At 42.6% G+C, this 17,918-nt stretch overlaps 1 protein-coding gene across 1 annotated transcript; it reads left to right on the top strand.

Annotated features, from left to right (window-relative positions):
• The first annotated feature begins 1,033 nt into the window (after positions 1-1,033).
• Positions 1,034-10,483, top strand: LOC116937382 (gap junction gamma-1 protein-like). The gene is made up of 4 exons (XM_076062209.1): positions 1,034-1,121; positions 7,318-7,652; positions 7,805-8,266; positions 9,717-10,483. The coding sequence occupies exons 2-4, from the start codon at positions 7,351-7,353 to the stop codon at positions 10,159-10,161; spliced, it is 1,209 nt and encodes a 402-aa protein (XP_075918324.1). The 5' UTR covers positions 1,034-1,121; positions 7,318-7,350; the 3' UTR covers positions 10,162-10,483.
• The last annotated feature ends 7,435 nt before the right edge of the window (positions 10,484-17,918 follow it).

Here is a 17,918-nt window from a genome sequence, read left to right as displayed (position 1 = left end):
GCGCCCCGCGACAATTACCGACCGCGCGCGCGGTCGGAGCGAGCGACTGGCGGCGCGTGGGCGGGGCTTGGTGACCCACCCGGACTGTACCACCCCGCTGGACGTTGTGGGGGGGGGGGCTGGCAGTGCCCTGCCCGACAATGGGTCTCGGTGGTCACAATTTACATTTAGAGATGGGATCGGCCAAGTTCGGCTTCCCCCCCACCCCCCACCGCCCACCGCCGCACCCCCTCCACTTTGTATCGGATACGGTGAGTTCAGCTCCTGGCTAAGTGACTCAGTGCCCAGGTCGACTGCCGCCACTCTGCTGCGTCATTAAAATCGTAAGCCCGGCCAGGTTCAAGTCCTGCTCTGGAGAGGGGGTGGTGTTGACTCAGCCCATCATCATCATCATGCCTCGGTGGGAGTGGTCGATAAAATAGGTACCAATTAGGTGGCACGTGACTAGTAGCCACCAGGGCCATAGAAAGATGCGGGCTGGATGTTTTATGCCGGGTGAACAATTATGATGCCGGATCATCGACGCATGCAGAGAGAATCGAAGCCCCGGGCAAATTGTAGCTCGTGGCGAGCGGACACCGTGGACCTTAGCGACTGGGTCGCGACTGATTAATGAAAAGATTGTGGGGTCATTAGGAAGGATCACAGGGAGGTGGTGAGGATGGGTCTGGTAGGACGGGGAGGTGGGAATTGGAGCGAGTGGACAGTGTGGGGGAGGGGTTCATTGGGGTCTTGGTTTTGTGGGGGGGGGGGAGGTATGGGCGAGGCGGGGGGGGCTGTTTACAGCCCTGAACCAGTGGTGGAAACTCCACATTACTATGGTGGGGGGCGAGTAACCCCACGGATTATCAAACCCGGAGATCTTCTGCGTTGGGTCTTTCACATCCACTACCACCTATGGGCACACGACCCTGTCACGTGGGGGGGCGGACCCTGCCACGTGGGGGGGCGGACCCTGTCACGTGGGGTGGGGGGCGGACCCTGCCACGTGGGGGCGGACCCTGCCACGTGGGGGAGGACCCTGCCACGTGGGGGAGGACCCTGCCACGTGGGAGGGGGCGGACCCTGCCACGTGATGCGCGTTCGGTCGACCTCACGGCCACATCGCGTCACTGTGTCACGTGAGTACTTTGTGCTATAGAGTCACTAAATATACTGTTATAGAGTCACTAAATATACTGTTATAGAGTCACTATTAATACTGTTATTGAGTCACTATTAATACTGTTATAGAGTCACTATTAATACTGATATAGAGTCCCTATTAATACTGTTATAGAGTCACTATTAATACTGCTATAGTCACTAATAATACTGTTATAGAGTCACTATTAATACTGTTATAGAGTCACTATTAATGCTGTTATAGTCACTATTAATACTGTTATAGAGTTACTATTATTACTGCTATAGAGTGACTATTAATACTGTTATAGAGTCACTATTAATACTGTTATACAGTGACTATTAATACTGCTATAGAGTCACTATTAATGCTGTTATAGAGTCACTATTAATACTGCTATAGAGTCACTATTAATACTGTTATAGAGTCACTATTAATACTGTTATAGAGTCACTATTAATACTGTTATAGAGTCACTATTAATACTGTTATAGAGTCACTATTAATACTGCTATAGAGTCACTATTAATACTGTTATAGAGTCACTATTAATACTGTTATAGAGTCACTAATAATACTGTTATAGAGTGACTATTAATACTGTTATAGAGTCACTATTAATACTGCTATAGAGTCACTATTAATACTGTTATAGAGTCACTATTAATACTGTTATAGAGTCACTATTAATACTGTTATAGAGTCACTATTAATACTGCTATAGAGTCACTATTAATACTGTTATAGAGTCACTATTAATACTGTTATAGAGTCACTATTAATACTGTTATAGAGTCACTATTAATACTGCTATAGAGTCACTATTAATACTGTTATAGAGTCACTATTAATACTGTTATAGAGTCACTATTAATACTGTTATAGAGTCACTATTAATACTGCTATAGAGTCACTATTAATACTGTTATAGAGTCACTATTAATACTGCTATAGAGTCACTATTAATACTGCTATAGAGTCACTATTAATACTGTTATAGAGTCACTATTAATACTGATATAGAGTCACTATTAATAATGCTATAGAGTCACTATTAATACTGCTATAGAGTCACTATTAATACTGCTATAGAGTCACTATTAATACTGCTATAGAGTCACTATTAATACTGTTATAGAGTCACTATTAATACTGTTATAGAGTCACTATTAATACTGTTATAGAGTCACTATTAACACGTTATAGAGTCACGATTAATACTGTTATAGAGTCACTATTAATACTGTTATAGTCACTATTAATACTGCTATAGAGTGACTTAATACTGCTATAGAGTCACTATTAATACTGCTATAGAGTGACTATTGATACTGCTATAGAGTCACTATTAATACTGTTATAGAGTCACTTAATACTGCTATAGAGTCACTATTAATACTGTTATAGAGTCACTATTAATACTGCTATAGAGTCACTATTAATACTGCTATAGAGTCACTATTAATATTGTTATAGAGTCACTATTAATACTGCTATAGAGTCACTATTAATACTGCTATAGAGTCGCTATTAATGCTGCTATAGAGTCACTATTAATACTGTTATAGAGTCAATATTAATACTGCTATAGAGTGACTTAATACTGCTATAGAGTGACTATTGATACTGATATAGAGTCACTATTAATACTGCTATAGAGTCACTATTAATACTGCTATAGAGGGACTATTAAATCTGCTATAGAGTGACTATTAATACTTCTATAGAGTCACTATTAATACTGCTATAGAGTGGCTATTGATACTGCTATAGAGTGACTATTAATACTGCTATAGAGTGACTTTTAATACTGCTATAGAGTCACTATTAATACTGCTATAGAGTCACTATTAATACTGCTATAGTCACTAATAATACTGTTATAGAGTCACTATTAATACTGTTATAGAGTCACTATTAATGCTGTTATAGTCACTATTAATACTGTTATAGAGTTACTATTATTACTGCTATAGAGTGACTATTAATACTGTTATAGAGTCACTATTAATGCTGTTTTAGAGTCACTATTAATACTGCTATAGAGTCACTATTAATACTGTTATAGAGTCACTATTAATACTGTTATAGAGTCACTATTAATACTGTTATAGAGTCACTATTAATACTGTTATAGAGTCACTATTAATACTGCTATAGAGTCACTATTAATACTGTTATAGAGTCACTATTAATACTGTTATAGAGTCACTATTAATACTGCTATAGAGTCACTATTAATACTGTTATAGAGTCACTATTAATACTGTTATAGAGTCACTATTAATACTGTTATAGAGTCACTATTAATACTGCTATAGAGTCACTATTAATACTGTTATAGAGTCACTATTAATACTGTTATAGAGTCACTATTAATACTGTTATAGAGTCACTATTAATACTGCTATAGAGTCACTATTAATACTGTTATAGAGTCACTATTAATACTGCTATAGAGTCACTATTAATACTGCTATAGAGTCACTATTAATACTGTTATAGAGTCACTATTAATACTGATATAGAGTCACTATTAATAATGCTATAGAGTCACTATTAATACTGCTATAGAGTCACTATTAATACTGCTATAGAGTCACTATTAATACTGCTATAGAGTCACTATTAATACTGTTATAGAGTCACTATTAATACTGTTATAGAGTCACTATTAATACTGTTATAGAGTCACTATTAATACGTTATAGAGTCACGATTAATACTGTTATAGAGTCACTATTAATACTGTTATAGTCACTATTAATACTGCTATAGAGTGACTTAATACTGCTATAGAGTCACTATTAATACTGCTATAGAGTGACTATTGATACTGCTATAGAGTCACTATTAATACTGTTATAGAGTCACTTAATACTGCTATAGAGTCACTATTAATACTGTTATAGAGTCACTATTAATACTGCTATAGAGTCACTATTAATACTGCTATAGAGTCACTATTAATATTGTTATAGAGTCACTATTAATACTGCTATAGAGTCACTATTAATACTGCTATAGAGTCGCTATTAATGCTGCTATAGAGTCACTATTAATACTGTTATAGAGTCAATATTAATACTGCTATAGAGTGACTTAATACTGCTATAGAGTGACTATTGATACTGATATAGAGTCACTATTAATACTGCTATAGAGTCACTATTAATACTGCTATAGAGGGACTATTAAATCTGCTATAGAGTGACTATTAATACTTCTATAGAGTCACTATTAATACTGCTATAGAGTGGCTATTGATACTGCTATAGAGTGACTATTAATACTGCTATAGAGTGACTTTTAATACTGCTATAGAGTCACTATTAATACTGCTATAGAGTCACTATTAATACTGCTATAGTCACTAATAATACTGTTATAGAGTCACTATTAATACTGTTATAGAGTCACTATTAATGCTGTTATAGTCACTATTAATACTGTTATAGAGTTACTATTATTACTGCTATAGAGTGACTATTAATACTGTTATAGAGTCACTATTAATGCTGTTATAGAGTCACTATTAATACTGCTATAGAGTCACTATTAATACTGTTATAGAGTCACTATTAATACTGTTATAGAGTCACTATTAATACTGTTATAGAGTCACTATTAATACTGTTATAGAGTCACTATTAATACTGCTATAGAGTCACTATTAATACTGTTATAGAGTCACTATTAATACTGTTATAGAGTCACTATTAATACTGTTATAGAGTCACTATTAATACTGCTATAGAGTCACTATTAATACTGTTATAGAGTCACTATTAATACTGTTATAGAGTCACTATTAATACTGTTATAGAGTCACTATTAATACTGCTATAGAGTCACTATTAATACTGTTATAGAGTCACTATTAATACTGCTATAGAGTCACTATTAATACTGCTATAGAGTCACTATTAATACTGTTATAGAGTCACTATTAATACTGATATAGAGTCACTATTAATAATGCTATAGAGTCACTATTAATACTGCTATAGAGTCACTATTAATACTGCTATAGAGTCACTATTAATACTGCTATAGAGTCACTATTAATACTGTTATAGAGTCACTATTAATACTGTTATAGAGTCACTATTAATACTGTTATAGAGTCACTATTAATACGTTATAGAGTCACGATTAATACTGTTATAGAGTCACTATTAATACTGTTATAGTCACTATTAATACTGCTATAGAGTGACTTAATACTGCTATAGAGTCACTATTAATACTGCTATAGAGTGACTATTGATACTGCTATAGAGTCACTATTAATACTGTTATAGAGTCACTTAATACTGCTATAGAGTCACTATTAATACTGTTATAGAGTCACTATTAATACTGCTATAGAGTCACTATTAATACTGCTATAGAGTCACTATTAATATTGTTATAGAGTCACTATTAATACTGCTATAGAGTCACTATTAATACTGCTATAGAGTCGCTATTAATGCTGCTATAGAGTCACTATTAATACTGTTATAGAGTCAATATTAATACTGCTATAGAGTGACTTAATACTGCTATAGAGTGACTTGATACTGATATAGAGTCACTATTAATACTGCTATAGAGTCACTATTAATACTGCTATAGAGGGACTATTAAATCTGCTATAGAGTGACTATTAATACTTCTATAGAGTCACTATTAATACTGCTATAGAGTGACTATTGATACTGCTATAGAGTGACTATTAATACTGCTATAGAGTGACTTTTAATACTGCTATAGAGTCACTATTAATACTGCTATAGAGTCACTATTAATACTGATATAGAGTCACTATTAATACTGTTATAGAGTGACTATTAATACTGCAATAGAGTCACTATTAATACTGCTATAGAGTCACTATTAATACTGCTATAGAGTCACTATTAATACTGCTATATAGTGACTTAATACTGCTATAGAGTCACTATTAATACTGCTATTGAGTCACTATTAATACTGCTATAGAGTCACTATTAATACTGCTATAGAGTGACTATTGATACTGCTATAGAGTGACTATTAATACTGCTATAGAGTGACTATTAATACTGCTATAGAGTCACTATTAATACTGCTATAGAGTCACTATTAATACTGCTGTAGAGTGACTATTGATACTGCTATAGAGTCACTATTAATACTGTTATAGAGTCACTATAAATACCGCTATAGAGGGACTATTAATACTGCTATAGAGTGACTATTAATACTGTTATAGAGTCACTATTAATAATGCGATAGAGTGACTATTAATACTGTTATGGAGTCACTATTAATACTGCTATAGAGTCACTATTAATACTGCTATAGAGTCACTATTAATACTGCTATAGAGTCACTATTAATACTGCTATAGAATCACTATTAATACTGTAGAGTCGATATCTACTGCTATAGAGTCACTATTAATACTGCTATAGAGTCACTATTAATACTGCTATAGAGTCACTATTAATACTGTAGAGTCGATATCTACTGCTATACAGTCAGCATGTACTACTGTACAGTCCATTAATACTGCTATACAGTCAGCATGTACTACTGTAGAGTCGATATCTAATGCTATAGAGTCAGCATGTACTACTGTACAGTCCATTAATACTGCTATAGAGTCAGCATGTACTACTCTAATCATAGCAGGTACCACCACTTTCGCTTGCCCTGCTCTAATCATAGCAGCTTACACCACAGTATGCATGCACTGCTGCAGGGAAAGCAGGTACCACCACACTATGCACTGCTGTAGTAATAGCACGGACCACCAAAGTCACTATGCACTGCTGAATTAATAGTGCTCAGTTGTGGCGAGAGTGCAGAGTTTCTCACATCTGCCCAGTGTGCTCATGACCGGCTCCGGTTTAACACCAGAGTGTGTGAGGACGGGTGAGACATCCTCTAACACAAGTGCGGCTACGCTTTTTTTTGGTCACGCTGCACAATGGTGCCGATCGCCGGGACTGGTTTACTACGGCCTTTGGAGCGGCTTTGCCAGTTTCGCCAGATCGGCCCAGGACCGCTGGATAATGTCGGATGATAATCGTGTGGTGACGGATAATCGATGACGATCGACGGTGTCTCGAGCTGAATGCGGTGCCCAACGTGCGACATTGGTTGACGCGCGGCCGGCCAACGCGCCGTCTAAATCCGCGTCTCTCTTCTGGAATTCTCAGGCGGGCAACGCTTTTGGTGAGCCGGCGGTCGCAATGAGCTGGAGCTTCCTGACCCGTCTGTTGGAGGAGATATCTCTGCACTCGACGTACCTGGGCAAGCTCTGGCTCACCACGTTCCTGATCTTGCGCATCATGCTGACTATCGCGGCGGGCGAATCCATCTACCACGACGAGCAGAGCTCGTTCATGTGCAACTCGCAACAGCCGGGCTGCACAAACGTCTGCTACGACTCCTTCGCTCCCCTCTCCTATGTGCGCTTCTGGATTTTTCAGATTATCACCGTGGCGGCGCCCAGCATTCTCTACCTCGCCTTCGCCATGCACAGGATACAGAGGTCTAGTAGAGTTACGACGACGACGATAATCGTGATGATAATAATGACGATGAAGGCCCCCCCCCCCCCCCAAAAAAAAAAACCTTAATTCCACTCTTTGTTTTGGTGAGAAGGATATTTTTAAACTTTCATTCCCGCGTCGTTATCCGCAGGTCAGAAGGCTCGACCGGCCACAAAAAGCACCGACGGACCGAGCAAGCCGAGGAGAATGTCCAAGCGGAGAAAGGAGGGGAGTTTGCCGACGAGGCCGGCGAGGTCAAGAAGAACGACCACAGATGGCACGACGGGCGCCGCGCGATCCGGTCCGACGGCCTCATGTGGGCGTACACGCTGCAGCTCGTCCTGCGCACGGTGGCCGAAGTGGGCTTCCTTCTGGGCCAGTACGTGATGTACGGCTTGGAGGTGATCCCCCGCTTCGAGTGCCCCCGCCGCCACCCTTGCCGCCACCGCGTCGACTGCTTCGTGTCGAGGCCCACGGAGAAGACCGTCTTCCTGTATGTGATGTACGCCGTGGGCGGCCTCAGCCTGGCTCTCGAGCTGGCCGAGTTGTGGCACCTGGGGATGGGCGCCCTCGGGGACTTGCTGCCAGGCAGCCGAGCCAAGCGCCAGCAACGGTATTTCTTATAGGCCTTCAGTCAGGGCCAGATTAAGGTTCTTGTAGGCCCTAGACACTTCTATCTCGTAGGCCTTCAGTCAGGGCCAGATTAAGGTTCTTGTAGGCCCTAGACACTTTTATCTCGTAGGCCTTCAGCGGTAATGTTCTACAGCTGCTACTGCTGCTAACCCATGTCACTAACTCCCTCCGCTGTCACTCGGCTTCCTTCACGCGGTACTTGAAACTGGACGTGCGTCGTCGCTGCTGACATTACTTAGCCAGTGCCCTCGTTCGACGGGAGGGCGCGCTGCGTGCCCGCACTTCGGCAGATTCCTACTTGAAGTCATTGGGGAGAGGAGCAAAAATATATCACGCGAGGTAAGCCTCGAAATATCGAACGCGGAAATGTCTTCCGCTATTTATTTTTTGACCGCGGCTATCGCGTGGGATGCCGTTTGTTTTCACCGATAACAAATTCGACGTCACCATGGGACCTCCCATGATGTAGCTGCACATGATGTAGCTGCTCACAACGAGCTCTCAATGTGCTGATAGTGGCATTGTGTCTGTGCTGTTCGCCTTTTGGCATCCTCTGGTCTAACACTGTTTGAGGCTAGGCTCTAAAGATAGCTCTCCCTGGTGTGGACCAATCAGTTTCAAAGACAATGCATCATATACTACCAGAGCATGTTTGTTTGCATGTTCACCACAAGTGTAGCGACATAAATGGTGTCACTACTCTGTAGCGACAGTAGCGAGTGAAGAGTGGTGCTGTATGCGTGGTGCCGCTCTATGGTACCAGAGTGAGCACGGCACGGAATGGCTCACTAGAGGGCAGGGTCCGGGTGTCGCTGAGGTCGGGTCAGGACATGATATCCTGGGTGAACCCGAGAGGGCACGTGACTGGACGAGGGGGCAAGGGGGGACGTGAGGGTTACGTGATAAGGACCCAGGGTCCATCCCGGAAGGATCTGGAAGGGGGCGTGGCCAAGGGCAGAGCCGGCCACGCCCCCTCCCGGAAGGATCTGGAAGGGGGCGTGGCCAAGGGCAGAGCCGGCCACACAGTTATAAACCAAGTCCCGGGTGGGAGCGGGGCTGCTGGGTCAACTCTGGGAATGAAGCCGCCATCTAAGGTCCTCGGTCTCCGGTCTCCGCTAGTGGACCAGGCAGCGTGTTGAGCTGTCCTGGTCCGGTAATATAATTAGCTAAGTTGGGAGCGGTGGTTACCGCCCTATGTCGTCATCCTGTTGAGAGTTACCTGTTGCCTCCAGTTCTAGTGTGCGCCTAAATGGAACCCACCACACAAGTGCTGCGTGTGGTTAATGTGAACTTGATTCCATGCAAAAGGTTTCTATTTGGCGTTCCAACATCTGAACACAACTCGTGCTTTATTGCCAGAAAGGGTACGGGCTTCCTCCCTGACGCTCAAAACGTGCCGTTCCCGCTGCTACTGTCGTTGCCATGAACAGGATTGCGAACGGTGATCCTCCTCCTCCGCCTCCTCCTCCTCCTCCTCGTCGCGCGGCCGAGACGGAGGAGGCCGCCCCCCGGCAGGTGGCGATAACGCCGGCGGCTGCGTCGCAGCTGCAAGGTTACCTGCGCGCGATACAGCGGCGGCTGGAGCTGACGGTTTCTCCACCACCCCGACGGGCCAGGGCAACGCGGGGATACGGGGAGAGCGGAGCAGGGAGAGGTGGGGGAGGCGGAGAGGGAGGACGGCGGGAGACTCCGGCCTTACGCTCGGCCGCGGTGGCCGTGAGCAAAAACCCCCAAGTGCAGCTCGGCAAGAAATACGAAGTGGCGGCGGCGGCAGACGAAGTAGGAGATTCCGGAGAAGAACAAGGAGAGGTCAAGGCCGCCTCTAGGAAGGGAAGGGCCGTCCGAACGAAGAAATATCCAACCATCTCAGTTTAAGTTTCCTTACTCTTTGGTCCTTTCGGTAAAGTCACGTCGGTAGAAATAAACATTTTACTTTTTATTCTTGGTTCTTTCGGTAAAGTCACCACGTAGAAGGGAAACTATAAAATAATAAGAATATAAAGCAATAGAATTATCTTATTGTTTTATATTTTTTATTTTATTTTATTGTTTCCCTTCTACGTGGTGACTTTACTAAAAGAACCAAAGAGTGTGAATCCCTGCAGTCGCGAAAGCTTCAAGTCGAGATTTAAGTTTCCTGTTTTGAGTTGAACGCCGAGTTATTCACAAATAAAGGTTTTCTCTTTTGGGGGGGTCAGATCTCGCTTGTGAGTTGTAGATATGTCGTTGAGCACTCCACCACCCGGCATCAGCCAGCAAGGTTGTGTCACGTAGACGAAACCTCGTGCCGGGTGGTTACTACTGCAGCCCACCAGTGTGTTTGAGAGAACAATTGTGAGCATGGATTTATTCTCCCAACACTATACACTGCACTACTATACACTACACTATACACTACACACGGCACTATGCTTTACCCGACTATACACTATACTACTATACACATCACTACTATACATTACACTACTATACACTACACACAATACTGTACATTACACTACCATACACCACTATGCACTACACTATTATACACTACTCTACATCACTATACACTTTAGTAATATTCACTACTATACACTACACTATACGCTGCTATACACCACAGTAATATAGGCTACACTACTATACAATACACTATACACTGCACTATACACTACTATACACTGCACTATACACTACTATACATCACTATACACTATAGTAATATACACTGCTATACACTACACTATACGCTGCTATACACAGTAATATAGGCTACACTACTATACACTACACTGTACACTGCACTATACACTACTATACATCACTATACACTATAGGAATATACCTTGCTATACACTACACTATACGCTGCTATACACAGTAATATAGGCTACACTACTATACACTACACTATACACTACACACAATACTGTACACTACACTACCATACACCAATATACACTACTATACATCACTATACACTAGTAATATACACTACTATACACTACACTGCACTATACACTACTATACATCACTATACACTAGTAATATACACTGCTATACACTACACTATACCCTGCTATACACAGTAATATAGGCTACACTACTATACACTACACACAATACTGTATACTACACTACCATACACCACTATACACTACACTACTATACACTACACCATTATACATCACTATACACTATAGTAATATACACTGCTATACACTACTATACACTATACACTACTATACACTACACCACTATACATCACTATACACTATAGTAATATACACTACTATACACTGCACTATACACTACTATACACAACACCACTATACACACTATACACTACTATACACTACACCACTATACACTACACTATACACTACTATACATGACTATACACTATAGTAATATACACTACTATACACTACACTATATGCTGCTATATACTAGACCACTATACACTACTATACACTACGCTGCACTATACACTACTATACATCACTATACACTATAGGAATATACCTTGCTATACACTACACTATACGCTGCTATACACAGTAATATAGGCTACACTACAATACACTACACTATACACTACACACAATACTGTATACTACACTACCATACACCACTATACACTACACTATACATCACTATACACTATAGTAATATACACTGCTATACACTACTATACACTACACTATACACTACTATACACTACACCACTATACATCACTATACACTATAGTAAAATACACTGCTACACACTACACTACACACTACTATACACTACACCACTATACATCACTATACACTATAGTAATATACACTACTATACACTATACACAACACCACTATACACCACTATACATTACTATACACTACACCACTATACACTACACTATACACTATAGTAATATACACTACTATACACTACACTATATTTTGCTATACACTAGACCACTATACACTACTATACACTACACTATACACTACTATACACTACACCACTATACATCACTATACACTACAATACACTACTATACACTACACCGCTATACACTACTATACACTACACCGCTATACACTACACTATACACTACTATACATGACTATACACTTTAGTAATATACACTACTATACACTACCCCACTATACACTACTATACACTACACCACTATACACTACACTACTATACACTATAGTAATATACGCTACTATACATGACTATACACTTTAGTAATATACACTACACCACTATACACTACTATACACTACACCACTATACACTACACTACTATACACTATAGTAATATACACTACTATACACTACACTATACACTACAATACATTACACCACTATACACACTATACACTACTATACACTACACCACTATACACTACTATACATGACTATACACTATAGTAATATACACTACTATACACTACACTATATGTTGCTATACACTAGACCACTATACACTACTATACACTACACCACTATACATCACTATACACTACTATACACTACACCACTATACACTACTATACATGACTATACACTATAGTAATATACACTACTATACACTACACGACTATACACTACTATACACTACACCACTATACACTACTCTACACTATACACTACTATACACTACACTATACACTACACCACTATACACTACTATACACTCTGCTATGGGTGGGGGGGAGGGGCTGTCTCGTGCTGAGGGGGCTTTGAGGAGGGAGGCGATGTGAGCCAATCAGGGAATGTGCGTGTCACGTGAACAAAGGAATTGCTTGTCGAAGGAATCGTTTACCAAACGATTCGCCAGCCGAAGAATCGACGTTTAATGCCTGCGGCAATTCCGGATCGACTCGACAAGAGGGAATCGATGATAAAAACCACGATTCGCGATCCGCAATGGCGGCGCTGCTCCTGTGCCCACGTTGACGTCTCCAGCTGCAGACTGATCACCTCCAGTAGGGCAGTGAAGATGCGGCTACTAGTACCAGTACTACTAGTACCAGTACTACTAGTACTGGTAGTAGTAGTACCACTAATACTACTAGTTGTATTAGTACTAGCGGTACTACTACCACGAGTACCACGTGTAGTAGTACCAGTACTACTAGTACTGGTACTACTACTACCACGAGTAGTAGTAGTACCAGTACTACTAGTACTGGTACTACTACTAGTAGTACTAGTAGTAGTACCACTAATACTACTAGTTGTGGTATTAGTACTAGCGGTACTACTACAAGGCCTACGACAACTAGTACTACTACTGTACTACCACTACCAGTATTACTACCAGTACTACTACCAGTACTACTACCAGTACTACAACTACTACTACCGCTACTACCAGTACTACTACCAGTACTACTACCAGTACTACAACTACTACTACCACTATTACCACTACCAGTACTACTGCTACCAGTACTGGTACTACTGGTACTACTACCGCTACTACCAGTACTACTACAACCAGTAGCACCGGTACTACTACTACCACTGCTACTACTACCAGTACTACTACCAGTACTACTACCAGTACTACTGCTACTACTACCAGTACTACCAGTACTACTACCAGTACTACTACTGGTACTACTACCGCTACTACCAGTACTACTACAACCAGTAGCACCGGTACTACTACTACCAGTACTACTACTACCAGTACTACTACCAGTACTACTAATACTACTACCACTATTACCACTACCAGTACTGCTGCTACCAGTACTGGTACTACTGGTACTACTACCGCTACTACCAGTACTACTACAACCAGTAGCACCGGTACTACTATTACCACTGCTACTACTACCAGTACTACCAGTACTACTACTACCAGTACTACTGCTACTACTACCAGTACTACCAGTACTACTACTGGTACTACTACCGCTACTACCAGTACTACTACAACCAGTAGCACCGGTACTACTACTACCAGTACTACTACTACCAGTACTACTACCAGTACTACTAATACTACTACCACTATTACCACTACCAGTACTACTGCTACCAGTACTGGTACTACTGGTACTACTACCGCTACTACCAGTACTACTACAACCAGTAGCACCGGTACTACTACTACCACTGCTACTACTACCAGTACTACTACCAGTACTACTACTACCAGTACTACTGCTACTACTACCAGTACTACTACCAGTACTACTACTGGTACTACTACCGCTACTACCAGTACTACTACAACCAGTAGCACCGGTACTACTACTACCAGTACTACTACTACCAGTACTACTAATACTACTACCACTATTACCACTACCAGTACTGGTACTACTGGTACTACTACCGCTACTACCAGTACTACTACAACCAGTAGCACCGGTACTACTACTACCACTGCTACTACTACCAGTACTACTACCAGTACTACTACTACCAGTACTACTGCTACTACTACCAGTACTACTACCAGTACTACTACTGGTACTACTACCGCTACTACCAGTACTACTACAACCAGTAGCACCGGTACTACTACTACCAGTACTACTACCAGTACTACTAATACTACTACCACTATTACCACTACCAGTACTACTGCTACCAGTACTGGTACTACTGGTTCTACTACCGCTACTACCAGTACTACTACAACCAGTAGCACCGGTACTACTACTACCACTGCTACTACTACCAGTACTACTACCAGTACTACTACTACCAGTACTACAACTACTACTACCAGTACTACTACCAGTACTACTACTACTGGTACTACTACCGCTACTACCAGTACTACTACCAGTACTACACCTGGTACTACTACCGCTACTACCAGTACTACTACTGGTACTACTACCGCTACTACCAGTACTACTACAACCAGTAGCACCGGGTCTACTACTACCACTGCTACTACTACCAGTACTACTACTACCAGTACTACTACTACCAGTACTACTGGTACTACTACCGCTACTACCAGTACTACTACAACCAGTAGCACTGGTACTACTACTACCACTGCTACTACTACCAGTACTACTACCAGTACTACTACTTCTACCAGTACTACTACCAGTACTACAACTACTACTACCGCTACTACCAGTACTACTACTATCAGTACTACTACCAGTACTACTACTACCAGTACTACTACTACCAGTACTACTACTGGTACTACTACCGCTACTACCAGTACTACTACAACCATTAGCACCGGTACTACTACAACTACAACTACCACTGCTACTACTGCCACTATATCTACGAAAAATACTACTACCACTATAACTACTCATCAATTACTACTACTACCACTAAAACTCAATCGGAGGTGAGGTCTTGAGTCTATGGGCAATGTTGAGCATATGGGTAGTTTTGAGTCTGTGGGCAGTGTCGAGTCTATGGTGCAGTGTTGAGTTTATGGTGCAATGTTGAGTCTGTGGTGCAGTGTTGAGTCTGTGGGCAGTGTTGAGTTTATGGTGCAGTGTTGAGTCTATGGTGCAGTGTTGAGTCTATGGTGCAGTGTTGGGTCTATGGGCAGTGTTGAGTCTGTGGTGCAGTGTTGAGTCTATGGTGCAATGTTGAGTCTATGGTGCAGTGTTGAGTCTATGGTGCAGTGTTGAGTCTATGGTGCAGTGTTGGGTCTATGGGCAGTGTTGAGTCTGTGGTGCAGTGTTGAGTCTATGGTGCAATGTTGAGTCTATGGTGCAGTGTTGAGTCTATGGTGCAGTGTTGAGTCTATGGTGCAGTGTTGAGTCTATGGTGCAGTGTTGAGTCTATGGTGCAGTGTTGAGTCAATGGGCAGTGTTGAGTCTATGGTGCAGTGTTGAGTCAATGGGCAGTGTTGAGTCTATGGTGCAGTGTTGAGTCTATGGTGCAGTGCTGAGTCTATGGTGCAATGTTGAGTCTATGGTGCAGTGTTGAGTCTATGGTGCAATGTTGAGTCTATGGGCAGTGTTGAGTCTATGGTGCAGTGTTGAGTCTATGGTGCAGTGTTGAGTCTGTGGTGTAGTGTTGAGTCTGTGGTGCAGTGTTGAGTCTATGGTGCAATGTTGAGTTTATGGTGCAGTGTTGAGTCTATGGGCAGTGTTGAGTCTATGGTGCAGTGTTGAGTCTATGGGTAGTGTTGAGTCTATGGTGCAATGTTGAGTCTACGGTGCAATGTTGAGTCTATGGTGCAGTGTTGAGTCTATGGTGCAGTGTTGAGTCTATGGTGCAGTGTTGAGTCTATGGTGCAGTGTTGAGTCTATGGTGCAGTGTTGAGTCTATGGTGCAGTGTGTATTGTAGTACAAATTCTTACACCATGATCCGATGTTCTAGTGTGCAGGTGGAGTCACCGGTAGAGGCGGCCTGCAGACGCCGTCGGAACGCCCTCCCCCCGTAGGAGGGGGTTGATTCTCTGGTTCACTCACCCACTCACCCAGTCAACCACTCACTCACCCACTCACCCACTTACTCACCCAGTCAACCACTCACTCACTCACCCACTCACCCAGTCAACCACTCACTCACCCAGTCAACCACTCACTCACCCACTCACTCACCCACTCAACCACTTACTCACCCACTCACCCACTTACTCACCCAGTCAACCACTCACTCAACCACTCACCCACTCACTCACCCACTCACCCACCCACTCACCCACTCACTCAACCACTCACCCACTTACTCACCCAGTCAACCGCTCACCCACTCACTCAACCACTCACCCACTCACTCAACCACTCACCCACTCACTCTCTCACCCACTTACTCACCCAGTCAACCACTCACTCACTCACTTAAACCACTCAACCACTCACCCAACCACTCACCCACTCACTCAACCACTCACCCACCCACTCACTCACCCACTCACTCACTCACCCACTTACTCACCCAGTCAACCACTCACTCACCCACTCACTCAACCACTCACCCACTCACTCAACCACTCACCCACTCACTCACCCACCCACTCATCCACACACCCACCCACTCACCCAGTCAACCACCCACTCAACCACTCACCCACTCATCCACTCACCCACCCACTTATCCACACACCCACAATCACCCACTCACTCACCCAGTCAACCACTCACTCACCCACTCACTCACCCACTCAACCACTTACTCACCCACTCACCCACTTACTCACCCAGTCAACCACTCACTCAACCACTCACCCACTCACTCACCCACTCACCCACCCACTCACCCACTCACTCAACCACTCACCCACTTACTCACCCAGTCAACCGCTCACCCACTCACCCACTCACTCAACCACTCACCCACTCACTCAACCACTCACCCACTCACTCTCTCACCCACTTACTCACCCAGTCAACCACTCACTCACTCACTCAACCACTCAACCACTCACCCAACCACTCACCCACTCACTCAACCACTCACCCACCCACTCACTCACCCACTCACTCACTCACCCACTTACTCACCCAGTCAACCACTCACTCACCCACTCACTCAACCACTCACCCACTCACTCAACCACTCACCCACTCACTCACCCACCCACTCATCCACACACCCACCCACTCACCCAGTCAACCACCCACTCAACCACTCACCCACTCATCCACTCACCCACCCACTTATCCACACACCCACAATCACCCACTCACTCAC

The sequence above is a fragment of the Petromyzon marinus genome, unplaced genomic scaffold (assembly GCF_048934315.1).
Source record: "Petromyzon marinus isolate PM22_M1 ecotype Great Lakes invasive population unplaced genomic scaffold, UKy_Petmar_22M1.pri1.0 PM_G_Scaffold_54, whole genome shotgun sequence".
Lineage (NCBI taxonomy): Eukaryota > Metazoa > Chordata > Hyperoartia > Petromyzontiformes > Petromyzontidae > Petromyzon > Petromyzon marinus.
The sequence above is the reverse complement of the archived record's forward strand: the minus strand, read 5'-3'. Positions and strand labels throughout refer to the sequence as shown.